Source organism: Medicago sativa, chromosome 3 (assembly GCF_051527215.1).
Source record: "Medicago sativa cultivar Bolivia chromosome 3, Bolivia_mono, whole genome shotgun sequence".
In the NCBI taxonomy this organism is placed as follows: domain Eukaryota; kingdom Viridiplantae; phylum Streptophyta; class Magnoliopsida; order Fabales; family Fabaceae; genus Medicago; species Medicago sativa.
In genome coordinates, this window is record NC_140751.1 from 93,644,172 (window position 1) to 93,667,263 (window position 23,092).

The window sequence follows — 23,092 nt, forward strand, 5'->3', positions numbered from 1 at the left end:
AATAAATAATATTTCGGTGTGCTCAAAAAATAAAAAAAAAATATAGGGAAACTATTGAAAATTGACTCAGTTGATAATGAGTTGACGCATTTTCAAGGTTGTAGATTCAAATGGATCATTAAGCCTCTAAGCATGCATTACATCTAGAGTTAAACCCTTTTTTCTATTTTTTTTCAAAGTAATTTAGTGATTAAAAAAATCATTTTTTTAAGGTGAATAAATGAGATCTTTGACGTTTAAATCCCTATCCCCTACATAATTATGAAATATTCCTATCAACTGGGTAATGCTCATAGTTACATGCAAATTTTCTTTTTCTATATAAGAAGAAATAATATGGCCAATATTTTTTTTGACTATATATGGTGAGGAAGTTAGGTAGAAGTATGCTAAAATATTATTTTGATTGTCCCCGTGAGCTTAACTCAATTAGTAAGAATAATGCATAACATATATAAGGTCCGAGATTCGAACTCCATATACAATTTTTTTTTTTGATAGACTCAATCCAAAGGCGGTCCTTACTAGTTTTAGTATATTTGGATTTTTTTTTTTGAAGGAGAATAAAATACTTTTGTTTTCTATTTTTTTATGATAATAAAACAAATTTTTATTTTTTTTACTACAAATGATAAGATCTACCTTTGGGGTCATATTTAAGAGGTTCATATTAAAAAAAAATTGGTTGAAGGAAGAGGTTATTTTTTAGCTTTGGGGTCATTTTTAAGAGGTTCATATTATATCTTTTTTTTTTTTGTTGAAGGAAGAGGTTCATATTAGATATTATCATGATTTTTGGCTTGATGCCTTTCCACTAAGTTATTTATCAAGTTTTTTTTTTGTTTTTTTAAAGTTATTTATCGGGTGTGTTTAATATGGTTCTCTAAAAAATTGTTCAAATATGAATTTTATAATAATAAAAAATAATATTTTATTAAAATTTATTAAGTATAGGAGGTGGGTTGGGGAGGTGCCTTTGTGTGAGAGATTTGGTTGTCTCTACCTTTTATCTGATTATGAGGTGAAGTCGGTGGTTGAGATGTTTTCCTTAGGTTGGGGGGAGAAGTTTTGAAATGGCAGCGTCAGTTGTTTGCCTAGGAGGAGGAGATGGTAGACGAGTGTAGGACTATTTCACTTAATTAAATTTTACAGGTTAATAGTCCAGATGAATGGAGGTGCTTCCCAATCAAGGAGATGGTTACACTGTTCGTGATGCCTATCAGTTGCTCACTCATCAGGAGGATCATATATCACTTGGATACGGTCTTGGACAGAGTTTGGCATAAACATGTTCCTTTGAAGGTGTCTATTTGTGTTTGGCGCCTTTCGCGCAATATATTACCGACTAAGGATAACTTGGTTAGATGCGACATTATTTCACCAGTTGATCATATTTTTGTGTTAGTTGTTGCGGTCAAATTGAATCAGCTCAGCATTTGTTCCTTCATTGCAATTTATTCAGTTCTCTTTGAAAGCAAGTGCGGACGTGGATTTGTTTTTACTCGGTGGATCCTCATAATATTATGGATCATTAAATACAGTTCCCTCACTCCGCAGAAGGTTCTCGTGCGCGCCGATTTTTTTTTACAGTTACTTTGGGTTGCATCGGTGTTGGTCTTGGATAGAAAGAGATAATAGGTTGTTTAAATTAAAAGAAAGGTTAATTATGTAATTGTTAGATAAAGTTCAATTGATATCTTTATGGCGGCTGAAGACAAAGTATGCTAATTTTTCTTTTGGCTATCATATGAGGTGGAAAGATATGTTAGCTTGTTTGGGTATTGGTTGATGTCGCCGTTGTTTGACTTGTAATTTTGTAAACTTCTCTAATACACCTTGTATTGGAGGGACTACTATTTGATTGTTAATATATATTTCATTTTGGCTTGTTAAAAAAAAAATATAAGAGGTTTTTGTAAAAAAAAAAAAAAAAGATTAAGTTTGAGAGGATATATCATTGAATCGGGTACATATCAGACAATCTCTTCTTTATATCTCTACAAATAAGGGTGATCCTATATAAGTAATTACTGCTAATTCTTTTTTAAAAAAAGTAATTACCGTTAATAATTATTTCATCCGTTCCAAAATACATGTCGTAGTCAATCACTGCACACATGTCAATACACAACTTTGACCATTAATATATTTAATTATATATAATTAATAATTATAAAAATTTGATATTTTGAAATTATACATCGAGACTAGGGGTCTAGTCTGTTTGATTCTGTTTGGATCGGTTTGTTTGAAAATGCAATTAAAAAAAATTCATATTTTCACAAATTTGTATTTCATGCATACAACATACTCAAATATTTCATAGAACTTTGTTTTCCATGTTCTATGTTTTTCAAACTACTTTGTATAACTAACATGAAAAAACTAACAAGAAATGGACGATCTCAACGACAATGAGGAACGATGGGTTATGTGTGACTGACGGCTAGTGTTCTTTTTTAGTAGAAACGAAATAGACTGAGAGTGATGAGATGAGATGATGATGGGAGAAAGTGAATGAATTAAGAAGTATTTTATGTTGGACCTCAATTTTGAGTTTAATCATAAGTGTGTGTGAGGAGGGATAATATTAGTAAAATGGAGAGTGAGGTTAGCATTGGTTCGGTTCATCGGTTCATTGGATCTCAAAATTAAAAACCAAGAACTGAATAAAACTAGATCGGTTTAGGTTGGTTATGTTCGGTTTTGAACCGAACCAAACAAGGTTAGATACTTTTTCGGTTTGGTTCAGTTTGGATTTTCGGTTTCATCGGTTTTGTCCAAACAACTTACACCCTTAATCGAGACAAATCAAACATCTTACATGCTAACATTTGTATTTATATATTAGTTAAAAAATATGGTAAAGGTAAGTTATTATGTGAATAGTATACATTGTAAAATTGGGACATGTATTTTTTTTTTTTTGGTGAACTGGGACATGTATTTTAAAACGGATGGAGGTAGTATAATTCAATATAAACAAATCAATTCATGATTCGTCCAACTTATTATAGGAAATTGCTGATAAGTACAATTAAAGTGACATACTATTTTTTGATTCACATATACAGCAGCCTCATTTTTTTTAGTATTTTATATTGTTTTTAAGGAAGTATTTTATATACCTTTTCCACTCTAAAAATCATTCATTATATTTTTTCTGAAAATTCTCCTTAGTCAGAAAAGCAAGTGTGTGTATATATCTATGATCTATCTATACCATATCCTTAAAAAAAAAAAACAAAAATCTATCTATACCATATAAAAAAATACACCGTTTTGAGCTAACTTTTTACCCTTCTAATTATGTCTCTAAAATTTTTATTTCGTTGGTGTTAATGTGATTAAAAAAATAAGAATTTTTATTATATTTGTTATATTTTTTTTTGAAAGATATTATATTTGTAATGTAAATGGTATCATTGAAAAATATAAGTATAGTTTGTTACAATATAAAAGTACAAAATATATATTATCTATACCTATAATTTTAATCAAAATCAAATTTATTTTAACAAAACTTTCATAAAAACTACCGTTCGTATTTTATACACATTATCGCAATAAGAAGAGTTGACAGACGGGTACGGAATGTCAGTCTAAACGCTAGTATATATAGTGTAAGTTTATATTATATACAAATTATTTATGAGAAGAGATCAAATTACACCAATTAGATCGTTCAATATTATTTTACTTGATTCATATTTTTAAAATTTGGTCATTAAATTGTAAGTTTATATCACATATATCATGTAAAACTTTACACAAATCTAAAATCATTTGATATGTTATTGAGATCCATCCAGATTAATGTTTTATGTGTTTTTATTGATACTGTTAATCATGGCGTTCGTCTCAAATACATAAAAGACGATTATAGATTTCTATGTAATTTTACATAGATGATTCATATATGAAATAAACTTACAATCTAAAGGTCAAATTTAAAAAATATTATTTGAATATATAAAATGACACTTCCTTTGTCCCAAATTAAGTCAACCATTTTATTATTATACACATATTAAGAAAAATGTATAAGTGAAAGAGTTAGAAAAATGATTTTAAGTGTTTTTGTCGAGTATTGATGCATTTACCATTATCATAAATGTAAAGTGAACGCTATTGAATTGAGAGTGATGAATGTTTTTTTTAGGGAAGAAATTCATTTCTTTTCATTAGCTATCAAATGTTCAATACATGACGGTACATCATTGTAAACGTGAGAGCTAGCATGAGACGGGGCTGCCTTTCCTAATTCACGCGTGACCCCATTGGCTTGCCTCCTATTAAACTCGACGTGAGAGTTCTGAAAACTATTAACAAACAAATGTTTACAAGCATGTATAATGCAACCTAAATCACTACTATCCTCTACATTTGATTTAAAGTGATCTACAATTGTCTTGGAGTCCAGAGAGAAATCGACATTATCATATTGAAGATTCGCCAACCACTTCAACGCTGTATGAAAGTATTGTTAATTAATGTTATAATTGAAAAAAGTAATTAATATTACATCGAAAAATGAAATGAATCAATTATTTTAAGACTTTTTTATTTTACAAATTACTCGGCTATTATAAGACGGAAGAAATATTTTACAAATTACTTTGCTAGAAGCCACTCATGAAGGTGTCTTTTAGCAATCCACACCTCAAGGTGTGATTTCCACTTTTTAAGTTATAATTTTGCTAAAAGACATCTTTATAAAAATTAGTCGGTGTCTTTTAGCAAATGCTCATAGAATAACTTGTTAAAAGACATCTTCATTTTTTTTTTGAAGGAAAAAAGACACCTTCATAAAAGGTGTCTTCTAGCAAAACTATATATATCCTTCATTATCTAAGGACCATTTTACAAGGGTCTAATCCAACATAATCGACCTCGAACTCTACTCTCCAACCAGTAACACCCCAACAATTTGCAACACATGCGCCTAATCCTAAGCCTTTTTTTAGGGAGGTATAGGCCCTATTAATCCGTCATAACAAAATTTACTTTTTTTAGGGAAAGTTTATTTTTTTGGTTACATTCTTTTTGAGGGAAAGTTTACTTACAAAATACAACTTAAGTAATTTTAAGCAAAAATAAAAAATTGCTTTAAAAAATTCAAAATTAAATTTAAAATAATAAAATGTAAAAACAAAAAGATGATAATACTACAATATCTCCTAATTTTACAATATCCCCTAATTTTAATGATTTGATTTTGATAATTAATTAATTATTAAAAAAGAAGATTTGCGATAATAATGATGATTAGGGAGCCTCGTCAGATAGAGAAAGATGAGAATACACCTCCATTTGGAAAATAGTTATTGACTAATTCCATAACTATAAGGCAGCGAAGAGGAGGAGCATGCATTTCTTTGCTAAATAAGGAAGTAATCATAGTTGTCTTCTTAGTGATCACAACCCAAACAATTCAATTCAACCAAATCTTCACTCATTTTTATTATACCAAATCACGGTTTAAATTATTCCATTTCCCAAAATAAGTTTTCAACACCATTTTTTCCTATAAAAAGACCAACCAGGCTCTCAACTTTTCATCACACTCAAACAAACAAACACATAGAGAAAATAAGGTTAAAACAAGAGAGAAAAAAACATGTCTGGTTGGGCTATTGCTGTTCATGGCGGCGCTGGTGTGGATCCTAATCTTCCAACACACCGTCAGGAAGAAGCCAAACAGCTTCTTACCGAATGTCTCAATCTTGGTATCTCTGCTCTCCGATCCAATGCTTCCGCACTCGACGTCGTCGAACTTGTCGTATGTTTTCTCATTCCCATGTCTCTTCCGTAATAAACCTAACCTAATTTATATCATTCATAATCATGGGAAAAGGTTACATGCATGACTATGCACGTATTTTTTATTTTATATAAAATGAATCAAATCCATAATGACAATAATATAATTTTTTAATCCGGTATTTTCGAATCTATAGTTAGTTTTTCTGTTTTTGTTGATTTTAGGGTTCTTTTTTTGATAGGTGAGAAAGTTAGAAACAGATCCACTTTTCAATTCTGGCCGTGGATCTGCTCTGACAGCAAAAGGAACGGTGGAAATGGAGGCTAGTATCATGGATGGTAACAAGAGAAGATGTGGTGCTGTATCTGGTGTTTCCACCGTGAAAAATCCAATCTCTCTTGCTCGTCTTGTCATGGAAAAATCCCCTCATTCTTACCTCGCCTTCTCCGGTGCAGAAGAATTTGCTAGGGAACAGGTTCATATCATTATTTCTCTTTTTCATTCCAATTTTTGATCTATAAATATTTGTTTTTAATCAAAAGATATTTGGTCATGTTTTTTCTAGGGCGTGGAGACTGAGGACAATGAATATTTCATCACTCCCGATAATGTTGGTATGCTGAAACTCGCAAAGGAAGCTAATACAATACTGGTAACAATTTTTTTTACGATGCATTAAATATTTATATTCACTTGTGTAATTAAAATGTGGATTTTGTGATTTTTTTTATTAATGAATGTGTTTGATGGACGGTGGTGCAGTTTGATTATCGAATTCCAACGGAAAAATGTGCTGGAACTGATAGTCCAGTGAAAATGAATGGTCTGCCGATGAGCATTTACGCGCCGGAGACCGTCGGATGTGTGGTGGTGGACAGTCAAGGAAGATGTGCTGCTGCAACCTCAACTGGAGGGCTGATGAACAAAATGAGTGGTCGAATTGGTGATTCACCTCTCATAGGTGCTGGAACTTATGCATGTGATGTGTGTGGAGTTTCATGCACTGGTGAAGGTGAAGCTATCATTCGTGGCACTCTTGCACGTGAAGTGGCTGCAGTTATGGAGTACAAAGGCTATGGACTTCAACAAGCAGTGGATTTTGTGATTAAGCATCGTCTTGATGAAGGGTTTGCTGGTCTTATTGCTGTGTCTAATAAGGGTGAAGTGGCTTATGGGTTCAATTGTAATGGAATGTTTAGGGGATGTGCAACTGAGAATGGGTTCATGGAGGTTGGAATTTGGGAATGACATAAATAATTATATAAAATAGTATTGAGTTTGTTGCTGGTCCTTTTTTTTTTACAAGGGTTCTAGCTTTGGTTTAATAGGTCGGAGTCATTAGTCCTTTGAATTTTAGTTGCAAGGGTTATTTTGTTTTCTACCCTAGAATTGGGTACTTATGTTTTCTTTTCTACCAGTGATGTAAATCATTATCATATAAGTAATACAAGATGATGATTTGAATATTTTAGATCTCGTACTATAGTGTAGTAGCATCTTCTGTTTTTATGAACAATGCATTTGTTTTTTATTTTAAGGATCTTCTATTTCTTTTTACAAAATAGGAAGTTTGATTCGATAGTTAATTACTGATTATGCATCTATATATGTTTCTTATTTTCAATTCTACCATTCATCTTCATTCCATTTGTTAATAATTTTTGATTTGTTCATGCAAAGACCCATGTTTTTTTTTTTTGGTCAAAGACTCATGGCTTTTTATTTACACGTTTTTTTAATTTTCCAATTAACCTGCTAATTCCATTTTTGCATGTGCCTAGCGTCTACTAACGTGGGATTTAAGTATAACAAAAATAAGTTATACAAAAATATAATTATGTATTTATTAGTAGTATATTTACAATAACTCCGCAATATATGCCCACAATATTCTATATTTTATTTTCTCATGTGAAATCAATTCTTATAATAATTAGAAAATTTTTATTTGAAACAGATTCTTAAGAGAAATTTCCCCTAAAAAATACCGTTCCCCTCTAAAAAATTAATCGTAAGAGAATTTTCCTTAAAATAATGTCTTGAGTTTACTATTTTGAAAAAAAAATCTCTAAAAATACTTAAAAGATTTGATATATATATAAACACACACATATTTAATTTACTAATTTTTTCCTATTTATTTACCATTTAGTTTAATTGTTTGATTAAACTAAATGGTAAAAAAATATGTGGGAAAAATTTAATAAATATATCTATTAATTTTGTAAAATATTAAAAAACAAATTAGTAAAATGAGTATATTTATTGGTGAAATTATTAAAATATCATATTACATTGGTATGTGTCAATAGGAGTTGTGCCAAGAAGGAGAGTCTCAGGAATACAAGACATGAGTTTTTGTTTTAGGGTAGGGGATGATATCTCATTCTAAGGCCACTCTACCAGACTAAAAGGATAGGGGTGGTAGTTATTAATAATTGAAACATTAATAATCATTTTACAAATATTCAAATGGGATATGGTTCATGTCGTTAAATCAAGCTCTTACTAATGAATTTAGACCTTATGCAATATCAACAAAAACCCCATCCATTTCCTGAAGAAGAAATGCTCCCGATTCCATTTATCAGATATTTTAGAGTTATTGTGACGGCAGATATAAAAAAAAAAAAAAGAGACATAAGTAAACAATTTTTCCAAAAACAATTTTTCATTAATACAGCCTATGTTTGTCAAAAATAAAATAAAATAAATGTAGCCTATTCTATATAAAAAACAACGTGTACCATTAAATATTTTTTATAAAATGATATCGAGATTAAAATAAGATCATAAAATACCACAAAGTTTATCATGATCTCTATCTATCCAAGCCTGGCTAGCTACAGATCACTCAGTTGTTCATAACAATCACATGAGGGATTGAATATGTCCAACCGTCCAAAGGTGTGCTAAGCTATATAGATTGTTAATTATTTCAACAAATTGCTAATTAAGCTTCAAACTTCAACTTTCAAAATGCATAACTGCTGGCACAGAATGTCAAGCTCATCGTGATCTTGTACAGTCCAAGTCATATTTGACCATTCCGTCTTCTATAATAATCACATGATGACAATGAGGTGAGTGAGACTACGTATTGCCTTGCTTTGTTCAACTCAGATTACAATATACTCCCTCCGGTCTCAAATATAAAAAAAGATTCTTTTTTTAGGTTCATTGAATAATTAATGTATTTGCTTTACAATGTAGACTAGATACATTAACTACTCAATGAACCTAAAAAAGAAATTTTTTCTTATATTTGAGACCGGAGGGAGTACTTTTTGTTTCAACAAATTAAGTACTACCTGTATTTTGCAACAAATGTAAATCTATCTAGTACACCTGTACATGAATGAAAATGAGCAGCAGCCAAATATATATGCAGAAAATTAACAAGTCAAGAGATTTAGTCCTTAAAAAAAAAAAAGAGACGTTTAGATATTAATTTCAAATACCCTTTAAAACGAGTAAAAAAATCAACGTTCTTCAAGACCAATAAACAAAGCTCTAGTAGCATTTGAGACCAAATTAGGAGGCTTATATATTTATTTAGATATACGAAATAACAAAGTTATTATAAACTCACACATCGTAAATATTGTATCAGCGAACAAACTCACAACATTCAAATTAATAGCATTCAATAATAAAATGTTTATAAATAATATGATAAAATCAAATTGGTGGTATACCGATGTTTTTAGTATGCAACGCTGACATTCAAATCACTGATTAATTGAAATTGATTGATCAATAATTGATTGAAACTGATATTTCAATAGAAACCAACCGAGCACCCTAACAAAACGGAAAATCAAATAATGACGCACAAGACAACGAATAATACAATGCTGCACTCATAAGATGAAAACACAAAAAAGAACACAAAAGAAAAAACTTAATCTACGTGGAACCCATTTGGATAAACAAAAACGATGATTCTAAGTCAAAAAATGATCAAAAACCATCATTCTCTTATGAATGAAGGAGAAAGAGAACTTAAAAAAAATGAGAAATGATATTTTGACAACCACTTTTTGACAACTTTCTCGCTCATACTCACATGATGTTGTTATCCTCTCTCTTCATTTTTCTCTCTCCATTGTTTTTGACCAATAAGAAGTGAGAAAAACAAGGTTGTCAACAAAGTTGTCACCAAATGGATGTCAAAATATATTACTCTAAAAAAATATAGGGTTTCTCTCTTTACAAAAACAAGGGCCGACAACATATCCTGCATACTTAACACTAGACGTTTACCCGTGCTGCCGCACGGGTCAGATAAAGTTAAAAATGTATCTTGAATCAATGTAAAATTTGGCAATGTGGTGATTGTTTGATTCTGCTAACATATTTGGTTGACTACGCCACGGTATTTATAACGTAACTTACTGTCGAAGAACCGTAAATAAATATAATATCTCGATAACCTCCAACGGCAATTAATAATCGTAACCATGTGCATGTGACAAATAAAGCATAAGAACTCAGAAGCACAATTTAATTCCATATAGTTGCAATACCATTATAAATCGGTTTGGAAGTAATAGAATTGATATGAAAGCAAGGTGAATTAGCATTCAAGATAATTGACATCAGTTCAATCTGCAATTTTGTACTCATCAAAATAATGCCGCAATAGTGCTTTCCATATAAAATTGCAACACCTAGTAAGCTCATCAAAATAGATAAAAGCAACTTAAAGCTTGCCACCAAAAAGACAAAATCCTGGACAATTGTGAAGACGAAACGGCTGACGACATACGCAAAAAAACATGGAAAAGATAGCAAAAACTTGAACAGGAGGGATAGTGTTGCAAATTGGAATGGCAATTGGCATTGCAAATGGAAAAACCAGCATTAAGTTATCACCAAAAAGTTCCTTCCAAAGCTAGGAAAAAGATGAAATCAAGTTTTACCTGCAATACATGCAAATAACAGTGTTTATGGTGTGTACAGGAAGATAACTAAATAATCATTTAGATGCTTTATTATAATATTGCAGTATTTACCTTTAACGCAACAGCAACATGTGTGACATTAAAATGCATTCTATTGCCTTCAATGTTATAAGTACAATCTCATATTGGTCAGCCAAGAAATAGCAGCCTTTATATTGTCATTCACAGCAATAATGTCCTGGACAAACACACAAACATCTTAATATATCAGCTGCAACTGCGAGAAAAATTATAGAACAATGTTAATTTCTATTAATTATTAGTTTAGCAGCTACCTGTTTATGTGAAAAATTATCGTAAGACACCAACAGCGTTGATGCATCCTTACAAATTGCGGAATACTTCTTTATAAACCACATTTGATGTAGTGGTCATACAATTGCCATCTTCATCCAACAATAATATCTTCAATCCGTTTCTTGATGTAACTCTCGACACCGCAACATATAGTTGACCGTGGGAAAAAACCGGTTGAGGAAGATATATTCCAACTTGTTTGAACGATTGACCTTGACTTTTGTTGATTGTCATTGCAAATGAAACCGAAATAGGAGGTATATTAACCGTGGGAAAGTCTAAATGTTCCTAAATATCTCTCGATATACAACATTTCAGGAAATGTGCCTCAAATTTACATAGAACTGAATGCATAAAATTAACAAACTTAGGTGACATACCATATGCATTGTCAGGTATATCGAGATTTGAGCTACATCAATGTCAGTTCTAAATTCTAAGCAATGCAAATCTGCCCCCCAGCCACAACCAATCTTGAAATGCGAATCTGAATCACAAAGAAATTGATTGTTCAATCCCAATTGTGTTCACAATCATTCAACTTGGGACTAACCAAAGGAACTAAAGATATAATTGAAATAAAATATTCAGCAAAAGTAAAAGGAAAACAAAATAAAAAAAGGAAAGAACTAAAGAATAAACGGGCAATGCTCTATTAAGCTTCCCTAATTAGCATACATAAACCTCAAACCTCTTTGCAAATTTAGTGAGGAAAAAAACTGATCAAAATTGGACAGTAAATTCAAGTTATACAATAGTAGTTTCTCATCCAAATCTTCACATTTCAAACTTCAAATTTAAAACGATCTCTTAGGATAGAAAGATGCATGCTGGTATAAGACACTAATCAGTAACCAAATGAACATGTTATTGAGAGCACATAATAAATTAAATATAGGTTCTAAAAGTGGCTTAAAATGAATCATACAAATGGAGAGTTCCAGCCTATTGGTTGGCAATATCGTTACAAAAGCAAAGTAGCACCAAGCACTATCAATCTCAAAATGATCTCACACATTCTCAAGCACTATGTCAATTTCAAGAACATTACACTCATGCTCAAGCACCAAGATAATCCTATATAGTTGTTATCATCACTAAATATAGTGTTGAAAACAATAACAATAAAAATTCAAAACATATAAAATAGGGCTCAATTCACGGGGTACAATACATTTTTTTTTATAGAGGAAAGAATAAGCAAAGACTTCTTAATAAAAAAGACAAAGATTTCACTTTGCAATTTATTTGATTGATTGTAAGAATTTCAAGCTCTGTTCTTCTACAAATATCTTCTTATGTAATTTATATATAATCTCAATACTGTCATGAAAATTTGTATGAAACCAACATCGGTGATTGTGGTCTTCTTTTTGGTTCAATTGAAGAAGCCATAAGATTGTGGTCTTAGTAAACGATATTCATTGACTAATTATTCAAGTTTAGTGTAGTTTCATTTCCCATTCTTGCTTACTATAGAAGTATGTATCAGAAAAGTGAAGTGCATCAGAAGAAGGTACAGTGTAAACAACTCACAATGCATTGTCGCAAATTCAGTAACAGCAAGAACTAATGAAGTCAAATACACACTTGCAGTACGCACCACAGGAATATCAAACAGAGGTTTATTGTTTGGGAGGAGAGATTCCTAATTATTCATTACTCCTAAGCACCCTGTCCAATTAGACGGCACCAGGAACGAAGGGCTGAGTTTAACACCGTATCGAGCGGCTATTACCCTTGTGGCTATCTGAACAATGAAAATAATACAGCCATAAAACAATTTAAACCTGACATCTATACATTAAAGCACAAATCATCCATACATTAAAGCACAAATCAATTTCATGGTTCAACGCAGTCCACAAATATACAGTCAGTGAGAAGCACTCCTTTCTATGAACATCTATACATTAAAGCATAAATCATCCATATAAAGGCACCATGATATAGAAAACTACAATAAAAAACGTAGCAAATTAAACACTTTCATCTAACCATATGTTTAACTACATGAACCTTCAATGCTAGAGTAGGTTAAGGTAGAAGGCATGAATTCAAATAACTACATAAGGCAAGTGAATGGTAGAAAAACACACAAAGGTTAAAACCAAATAGCCATGTATGTAAAATAGCCATGATACCTCACATTGTTGAATCTTCCAAGATTAGTATATTATATTATAGTTTTGCAATGACATTGTCAAATGAAATGCATGTGAGGGTAAGAAAAATTCTAGTTAACCTTAATCAAATTGTACAACACAATGCAAAGTAACTTATCTCCATTGATCAATCATAAATTCAAGTAAAAAATAGAAGAAATGAAAATACCTAATGCATGACCTAACAGAAACAAACGATTTAGTTGCTATATGTCAATTTCACAGCAAATCATACATGCTTAGCGATGTAGTTTGAATGATAGAAGATTGCAAGTAGTGCAAATTCAGAGTCACTTATTCTATTTTAGCCAAAAATTAAAACTTGTCACTATGATATTGGACTATGATATAAGTAGTGAAAATTCCAAATGTTTTTTTTTTTTTTAAAAAAACATTGCTTGAAAAACCATGTTATAGGCCAAAGTTCATATAAGCAAACAATCAAACAGCTTGGGGCTGCAAAGGTAAAAAGAAACAAAAAATTGATTTGAGAGAGTATGTTGTCTATTATGCAAAACTCATACATATGACACAATAAGCAACACATAGTAGTGTTATGAATTCAAAAATGTTCCAGCAACCTGATTCTTACACCAGGAACCAAAAAGATAATGAAGAAGTAAAGTACCTTCAACCAAAAAGGATGAAAACAAAAACAGAAAAATTGCTAAAAGTTTCAATGCTTACACCTCATACATTCATAAAGTTGCATATCCGCTGCACTAATCTTTACATTTTAATTGCTAAAGCTACTTTGCCACTAAACCTTCACATGAAAAAAAGAAAAATTACTTCTATTTGCAAACTCCCAGTACAGAAACTCCTAAATTGACAAACAAACCAAACCCCAACAATCTTTTATACAACAATTACCTTTATTTGTGAGAGAAAATCCCACCGACAACCGTAGACTATAGCCACCGCATAAACCGCAATCGAGAGCCTTCTTCCACCAACCACCACCGCAAAAACATCATTGTTGAGATCAGAAATAAAAATTATCATTTATGAAATAAAAATTGAAACCCAGAAATAAAAATCGCCTATGATGAACTTACAGTGAACATGGTTTGCGTGAGAGAATAGACAATAGACAAACAGAAGGTGGGAGAGGCAGCGTTGCAGACAGGGTAAGTGTAGAGGCGGAGGCGGATGACGACGACGGACGGTGGCGGTCGAGTGGATGACGGCAAAGGATGAGAGGAGAAATACGACTGTGAAAATGGAAAGGGTGAAATTTTTTTCATTGGCATGGAGAGAAAGTGAGAGAGAGATACATGTAGTGAAATGAAGCTAATGGATTGAGAGAGATGAGAGAGGGAGAGATGAAAAAGAGGATCAAATTTCAAAATCAGAGAAAGAGACGAAACAATGGATTGTTCGTGTCTGTTTGGCAACACGTTTTTCTCCTCAAAACGTGGTTTCTCTTTACCAAACTCGGTTTCCAGCTTTTTTGTTTTGTTTGGGTACAGAAAAAGTGCTTCTCTGAAACGCAGCTTTGGTGCAAAACGCCGGTAGAGATGAAGCTGGAATTCCTAGCTTCTACGGTAAAGCAAAATCAAGTTTGGATTTTCACTTTTGGTGATTGATACACTTTACTAAATTACCCATTACTTTCTTCTCCATCTCACCCAGATCTTGCACTCCAACCACCTGCTTGTTGCATTTTATCTCTGAAACTCACAAGTACATAGATCTGAATTTTCCTCTGCAACTCATAAACAAATAAAATCATGAAACCATTAAAGAAGGGATTTTAGTTTCCCTCTGAATTTCACTCTGGTTGAAAGGAAGAATGGAATTATTGAGATGGAGGAAGAACAAAAGGTATTGAGAGATAAAGGAAGGCTGTCGAGAAAAGAAAGAGACTACACAAGAGTGTTCCCTTGTTGAATTGTAGTTTTTTCTTTATTTCTTGGTTAATATGTTTTTTGTTGAAAAAAAAAAATCACACTTTTTTTTTTTTTTTTTTTTGTGTTGAAAGTTGGGTTGGACTGTAGTGATTTTTTATCACACGTTCAAATTTATAGCCTTTGCAAAAATGATATAAGAAATTTTATGTTTGGGGTGTTTGGTCATTTTACATTTAAAATCAATTTTGATTCAAACTATCCAAACAACATCAACTAATAAAAATCACTTTTAAATAAGTATATCCAAACATAAATCAATTCACATTCAACTCACTTTTTACCAAAATCAATTCTCTCAAACTCAATTCTATCAAAATCAATTTTCCCCACTGCCGAACCAAACACACACGAAGTTGAAGGGATGGCAGAGTTTGAGGAAGAGAGAAAGCTGAATACAGGGAGAAGAAAGCGTTGGAAATTACACGCTAGAAAGGAAGTGAGAGAGACTCATGTTCCCTAAGTCACGTGTGGAGCAGTGTGGATAGTAATTATCATGGTTTCCAATGCATTTCAAATTTCAAATTTTGGAGCCATTTTTTTAGGTTTAGGGTTAGCAATTAGGGTAAGCATGTTTGCAACCATTAGATATAAAGGATATCCTGCATAAGATATATATATATTTTTTAAAAGGATACTTAGATGGCCTTTTTTTGGAGGGGTAGTTAGACGGCCTTTAAAATCACTATATGTTTCTAATAATCCGATTAAAATTAGAATCATCAATTACTCTCCTAAATAAAATTGATCATGCATAATGCGTGAGTTTCTTTTTTTAGAGAGTAACGCGTATGAATTTGTAAATTATCATTATATTGACAATAATATTTTAATTTGTTTTTCGAAAGAATATAATATTTTAATATTACCACCTATTGTTTGAAGCGATCAACGTATAACTCACAAAATATTAAAATACACACAGGTTGAGATAAATGCTTTTTTTGTTTAAAATACATATTTTATTTTTAAATTTCTTAAATATTCTTAAACACATGTTAGCATTTGATTACAAAATAATATATAATAATTTTTTTAAAAAAATTTCTTAACAAGTAATCTTAAACACATTCCCTCAAGAAAAGCTGTCTTAAACACACGTTAGCATTTGATTATAAAATAATAATAACAAGTCAAAGTGGGAGATTTGATATATGAAAAATAATAATAAAAAGCTGACCTGTATTTTTTTAGAATAAAAAATGATAGTTTTTTTAGTCTACTCACTTATCTTTAACACTCACTAAAAATAACATTATCACTAAAAAAAATCAAATCAAAAACAACTTCTCATTTTAATTAGAAAACCCATATTTTAGATGTCTATTTTTGAAGGAAAATGATATTTGGACAACCATTTTATAACAACTTTATAACAACATTCTCTTTCATACTTACATTATGTTCTTATTCTCTCTCTTTCTTTTTTTCTCTTTATTGTTTTTGACCAATAAAAAAGAAGGTTGTCTCAAAAGTTGTTATCAAATGATTGTTCAAATATCATTACAAATTTTTAAAACTTAGAGTCCGTTCAGAATGTTTGTGAGTTGTTGATTTTTGATGTTGAAAGTCAATTTCAAAATTTAAACAGATGGAAGGTGAGAAAAACACGGGGATTAAATTGTGTGTATCTTTTTGCAAAATTTTCTTTTTAAAATAGATTGTAGAAACAAGGACGGTTAATAAGCACAAAAGTAAACACCTCAAAGGTAAAGAGATACAAATTTTTATACTAGTTCACCACCAAACTAGTAGTTACATATAGTCTCTTCAACCTTGAATATTTTTTCAATATGTCCAACTAATTACAACTGATTTCTGCTCTTTCCCCTGCATTTTTCGCTCGCACCCATCTGAAAAGACAATGATACCCTTGCGTGAGTTAAGTCACGCTGCGTGACTTAACCCACACACCTTATAAGCTCTCCGTGACTTAAGTCACGCACCACTGGCATGTGCGCGAGTTAACTCACGCACGTTGGTCGGTGGTCAAAGCTGAAGAACAAACATTTTTTTGGTCTTTGGCCAGTTTTTCAACATTCAATCTACACGTTTTTTTACCAATTTTACACGTTTTTTTGACCACATTAATGGTATTTATAACCTATACTACAATTCTCACCTATAAATACCCCTCCATACTTCCCTATTTCCTCACACAATACCACTTTCCCTCCCTCCTCACTCTCTCCCTCTATTTCTCTTCTTTCTTTTTGTTTTCTTCTTTTCAATAGTCTCTTTGGGGGCAAAAGTGACCAGACTTCTTCGGGGTAAAATAGTGAGTAGCTGACTTGGGGAAGTGATCAACCTTTGGGATAAGTTTTAATTTGCTTTTTTTTACCACCGAAACTTTTTACTGTGGGTAAAAAGAATCTTCTTGGGGTATAAAAAAACCATATTTAAATTTAGCCCAAGGGTTGATGATGCATTTTCTCCAAGAAGGCTGCTCACTATTTTACCCCAAAAGGGTAAAAAGAAAATAAGTAGATTTATATTTGCTCAATTATTGTATGAATTATATTAATTAAATGAGATGTTGTTACATGCCTCAATTTTGTTCATTCCTTTTTATTTATATTTGCTTTTATTTTCTAATTTTGTATTTAATGAATAAATATAAATTTAGTTCATTTCCTTTTATTTATATTTGTATTTATTTAATGAATAAATTTGAATCAATATTTATTTTAAGTTCATAAATAAATTAGAATAAAGTAAATACATAAATAAATTAATTTTAATAAAGTAAATAAATTATAATAAAGTGAACAAATAATTTAGAAAATAAATTAATTAGAATAAAGTGAAAAAATAAATTAGAAAATAAATAAATTAGAATAAAGTGAAAAAATAAATTAGAAAATAAATAAATTAGAATAAAAGTGAAAAAATAAATTAGAATAAAGTAAATAAAATAAATTAGAATAAAGTAAAATAAATTAGAATATGCGTGACTTAAGTCACGCAGCGTAACTTAAGTCACGCAGCGTAACTTAACTTGCGCACATTTTTGCACATGCGTTAGTTAACTAACGCAGGGGTAGTTTGGGTATTTTAGCTGGACGCGAGCAAAACTTGATGGGAGAAGAGCAGAAATCATTACAACTAGGGATGACAATGCGGGTCAGACAGTCCTGTTTAGACCACACATCTATTAGTCCATCGAAAACGGGATGGGGCGGGCCAAGTTGAGGTGATGGGCTCAAACACACATCCCAAAATGCCAAAAGACGAACTGCCAGGTTGATCCGTCAAACAATTTTTTTTTTCTTTTTAAAATCTTAATTTTTTGTGACAAATGTTATTAAAATATATGCTACCGTTATAAAAGTCATTTTTATTTTCTCATAATTATTTTATTTTCATTCTAATCTCACCAAGAGAGAAAAACAACTGTCTAATAAAGATCTGTACAATTGCTTTTCAGAAAAAAAAAAAAAAACTTATAAATTGAATCACTTATTATATTTAATAGTACAAAAAACATTAAATATTTTTTTAATGAACTTGCGGGCCAACTCGCCTCATCCCACCAGCTCGCTAGCCAAAACAAGCCCTTTGTGGTTTCACTAAGTTAAAATGATGAAATGTTTGTGATTACAGGATAACGCTCTTAAAAAAGAGAATATGAAAGTTTTGCTCGAGTACAAGTAAAAAGCTTTATATAAAAATATTTGAAATTTGGGATCACTTTGACTCTGTAATTTGGACTTTGATGTTTCTTTGAAATTTTAATTTGCTTGTGATATTGAAGTATTGAATCATTGCTTAGTGGTGTTGAAGTATATACTACCAAACAAAAATCAAATGGTCAATGTCTTAAATATTGGAGTTTGTACCATTGCGCAAAAATGTCACGCATAGTACTCCCTCCGTCCCTATATTTAACCACCCTTTTATTAGATGCAAATGATGCTTATATATATGAACGGATGGAGTACTATTTTGTAGGTATTGTCGTGCATACTTGAGCTTGTACATGAGTTTACTACTTGTACTAGGCGAGACAGACAACTTTGATGATTTCAAAATTGATTCTTTAGGAAGGAATTTGAAATCTCATCTTCAAAGCATTTCATCTTCGGTTATAGATTAAGATTTACAACAAAGTTCTTCAAAGAAATTGGTCCTGTCGTGAGCTAATAACTGGTCTAGATGATACGTGTTGAATTACCAACCAATTGATCCAATGTAGTTCTTCCATCAGATGATTTGACCATTTGAGACGTTGACCAAATGAACCAAATTTATTCTTCAAATCATACACTTCTTCGGTCCAAATGAATTGTTTTCTTAATATGAAACAACACTCCACTTCTTTGGTGCATAAAAATTGTTTTCTATACAGAGTAGGCTTTCATCAATTGAAGTAACATATTGTTCCTTTGATCCAAACAAATTGGTTGACCACTAGATCAAACTTACAACTTCATTTCTCTTGGTGATTTTCTTCGCTTCTAACAATGATTTGCATGGTTTCAATCCTAAAAATATTTTAGACACATTGAAACACACGTTAGAGAATAAATTGTTTTTCTTTATTAAGAAAGAGAATAAATTGTTTTCTTATATACTTTGGTATCAACAAAACCAAAATTAGAGATTATTGTGTTAGATCTTTCACTGTTTTTCCCTTTCCACATATGCCAATATTGAGTAAAAAATGGCTGTTGTGGAATCCTGTTTTTAAGGGAAAAAGTTTGCTATATTGGTCCACTTGAATCCTGTTTTTATGGGAAAAAGTTTGCTGAATTTGTGCAACTTTTGTTCCCACTTATCCCATATTCAATTGAGTACTCCCTCATATTGTGTTACATGTCTGTAGACCTTATGATGGGTAAGGTACTATAAAGCCAGGACATATTCACAACTTCATAGTCACTGAACCTACTTTCTCTCTTCATAATACTGCACCATCGAGTTTGAGCAAAGTGAAGGTTTGGAACAGCAGTGAAATCAGTCCGTGATAGCAGCAAGCATAAGAAGTGAGGTCTTTTCATCAAGCAATGGCTGGAGGTAAATGCTCTTATTCTGCTTCCGCTTACTGATTTAAACGTGTAGTTAATGTTGTTTACATGTTTAAATCGATAATATAGTTTACATTTGGTATCAGAGCATTCATGCCTCTGTCTTGCTAAATCGTTTCCATTATGTTTTTGAAAATTTCAATTTTTGGGTATTTCATTTATGACCCTTTTTTAGTCAAAAATAAAATCATAAACGTATTGGAAATGATTTATAAAGTGTTTCTGGATAATAATTCATCGTTTTTTGACGTCGAAATGCATCTAAAACCGTCGGGTTTTTATTCGGGTACCGCGGGTCTGAACTGGGTCAAATCGACCCGGCTGAAGGTTGAAGACGATGAACATATAGTTTTTAATTAGTGCACGTTTTGTATTTATATTAAACAACGTGAATTTTAGCCACATGAATGCATGTGGCGCAGCGGTTTGTTTCAGTCATCAATTGCTTTTGGTCGCGAGTTCGATTCCCACAATTCTAGTTTTCTTTTTACCTTTAGTTTTAAAAAAAAAAAAAAAAAAAGGTGCGCGTTTTACTTTTCCAAGGGGAATCGAACGAACCTGTGTCCTTCTGGATGCATAAGAAGTCTGTAACCAAACGTGCTGCAGTATTCAATTGTTTTAATTTTACTGCTTCTGTATTATGTATAGTTGCTGTTTACTTTGCTGAATGCATTGCTCAGCTTTAAGCCTTAATTAATATTAATGTTAAGTGATTAATAAAATTGTGATTAATTAAGGAATAGCCACAGCATCTTTGATTAATTAGAATTTTTATATAAAGAATTTAGAATCACATTTAAAGCATTAGTTGTAATTAAACATACTTGTATAATAAAATATACCCACAGGAATTTTGTTATGTTTGTGTGTTTAATTAGGATAAAATATTGGATTATATTTCTTAATTTACCCACAGGAATTAAGAAAAGGAACATAATTTGATAGTTTAATCATAAAGTTATAATATAAATCTAATTGAGTAAAACCTTAGCCCACAGGCAGGTGTTATGTCACTAGATTTATATATTTAAGCATGATTTGCATTGGTAAACCATGAAATTTATTTAATTTGTCTCAATTTTGATTAAATGACCATGTTTGCTGAATTTTTGCAGTTGTTCAATCTGCGAATTTTTCTGACTTTAAGTGTGACATTCCTGAATTGAATGGAGACAATTACAAAATCTGGAAGGAGAGAATTCTCCTTCATTTGGGCTGGATGGATATTGATTTTGCTATCAGGAAAGATGAACCATCTGCCATCACTGAAGTGGATCTTTATGAACATAAGTGGGAGAGATCTAACCGTCTCTCCGTTCATAAAGACCAAAATATCAAATGTAAACTATATTATCGATTTAAACATGTAAACAACATTAACTACACGTTTAAATCAGTAAGCGGAAGCAGAATAAGAGCATTTACCTCCAGCCATTGCTTGATGAAAAGACCCCACTTCTTATGCTTGCTGCTATCACGGACTGATTTCACTGCTGTTCCAAACCTTCACTTTGCTCAAACTCGATGGTGCAGTATTATGAAGAGAGAAAGTAGGCTCAGTGACTATGAAGTTGTGAATATGTCCTGGCTTTATAGTACCTTACCCATCATAAGGTCTACAGACATGTAACACAATATGAGGGAGTACTCAATTGAATATGGGATAAGTGGGAACAAAAGTTGCACAAATTCAGCAAACTTTTTCCCATAAAAACAGGATTCAAGTGGACCAATATAGCAAACTTTTTCCCTTAAAAACAGGATTCCACAACAGCCATTTTTTACTCAATATTGGCATATGTGGAAAGGGAAAAACAGTGAAAGATCTAACATATTGTTCTTCAATTTCCAACCTGGTTTTAAAAAAAATGGTTATATATGTTTTTGGTCCCTATAAATATACCAACTTTTCGTTTTAGTCCCTCTAAAATTTTCCTTAAACTTTTAGTCCCTATAAAATTTTCAATCACTACTTTTGGTCCCTATTTTTAAGTTAATTTTTGTATTTTTTAATGAAATTGTGCACAAATGTGTAGAATATTGTAAAAAGAATTCCCCCAAAAAATTAGAATTTTTTAACAAAACATAAATTAATTATGAATTTTTAACCGTCAAATATATAAAAATTCATATTAAATTCATGTTTTGTTAAAAAATTCTAATTTTTTTTGGGAGAAATTCTTATAATATTATGAATTTTTCTGCAAAATTTTATTCAAAAATATGTATTCTACATATGAGTTTACTTTAAAAGTGGGACCAAAAGTGAAAATGGAAAATTTTATAGGGACTAAAAGTTGAAGGAAAATTTTAGAGGGACTAAAACGAAAAGTTGGTATATTTATAGGGACCAAAAACTTATTTAACCCTTAAAAAAAAACCAATTTGAGTAAAATGAGGTTGAGCTGTTTTTTCTACTTAATTTCAAAATATTTTTTCACTGAAACTCAACGAAAAAAAAAAAAGGTTTTATAATTAATGTCTTTGTTTTAACGCTAACACATCATCATCAAAGATCATCGACCACTGCTCCAACCACCATTTTGATGAGCATCAACCAACACTAAAACCAACAACGATTACAACTCCGACCACCTCTAACCCTCACTGTTCACCACTTTATCCACCTCTGATCACCAATCTGACCACCATTGAATCTGATTTTGATTTTGGAATTTTTTAATCTCAAAAGTGAAATTGGATTTGGTTTTTGAAAATTTCAAAACATAAAACAACCGTCGAGGAGCCTTAATAAACCCTTAAAAATAATTTTGAAGTTAAATATGCAATTCTTTCACCAAATAATACTCCCTCCGTCCCATTTTAACTGGATCTTTTGTTTATTTCACACATATTAAGAAAAAGTGTGTGAAAGAGAGAGAAAAATAGTTGAGTGTCTTATCAAGTATTGGTGCATTCATTCTTATCATAAATGGAAAGTAGAATACATTAAATTTTGAGT

General features: G+C 31.3%; 1 protein-coding gene and 2 long non-coding RNA genes across 7 annotated transcripts; 2 read left to right on the forward strand and 1 right to left on the reverse strand.

Moving 5' to 3' along the window:
- The first annotated feature begins 5,329 nt into the window (after positions 1 to 5,329).
- Positions 5,330 to 7,235, forward strand: LOC146942113 (putative isoaspartyl peptidase/L-asparaginase 2). Its single transcript, XM_085756088.1, has 4 exons — positions 5,330 to 5,782; positions 6,006 to 6,239; positions 6,330 to 6,416; positions 6,527 to 7,235. Exons 1-4 carry the CDS (start codon positions 5,621 to 5,623, stop codon positions 7,010 to 7,012), a joined length of 969 nt encoding a protein of 322 aa, XP_085612214.1. The 5' UTR covers positions 5,330 to 5,620; the 3' UTR covers positions 7,013 to 7,235.
- Positions 7,236 to 10,257: 3,022 nt separating this feature from the next.
- LOC146942114 (uncharacterized) lies at positions 10,258 to 15,134 on the reverse strand. Of its 5 annotated transcripts, XR_015032587.1 has the most exons (6): positions 14,252 to 15,134; positions 14,067 to 14,136; positions 12,565 to 13,959; positions 11,007 to 11,515; positions 10,783 to 10,909; positions 10,258 to 10,689 (listed from the first exon to the last, which is right to left on the reverse strand). It is a non-coding gene; the product is annotated as an uncharacterized LOC146942114 (long non-coding RNA). The 5 variants fall into 5 exon arrangements; XR_015032585.1 differs by having other exon boundaries at positions 12,565 to 14,136; XR_015032586.1 differs by having other exon boundaries at positions 14,067 to 15,134.
- A 4,473-nt stretch (positions 15,135 to 19,607) lies between these two features.
- Positions 19,608 to 21,843, forward strand: LOC146942115 (uncharacterized). The gene is made up of 2 exons (XR_015032589.1): positions 19,608 to 20,119; positions 21,246 to 21,843. It is a non-coding gene; the product is annotated as an uncharacterized LOC146942115 (long non-coding RNA).
- The last annotated feature ends 1,249 nt before the right edge of the window (positions 21,844 to 23,092 follow it).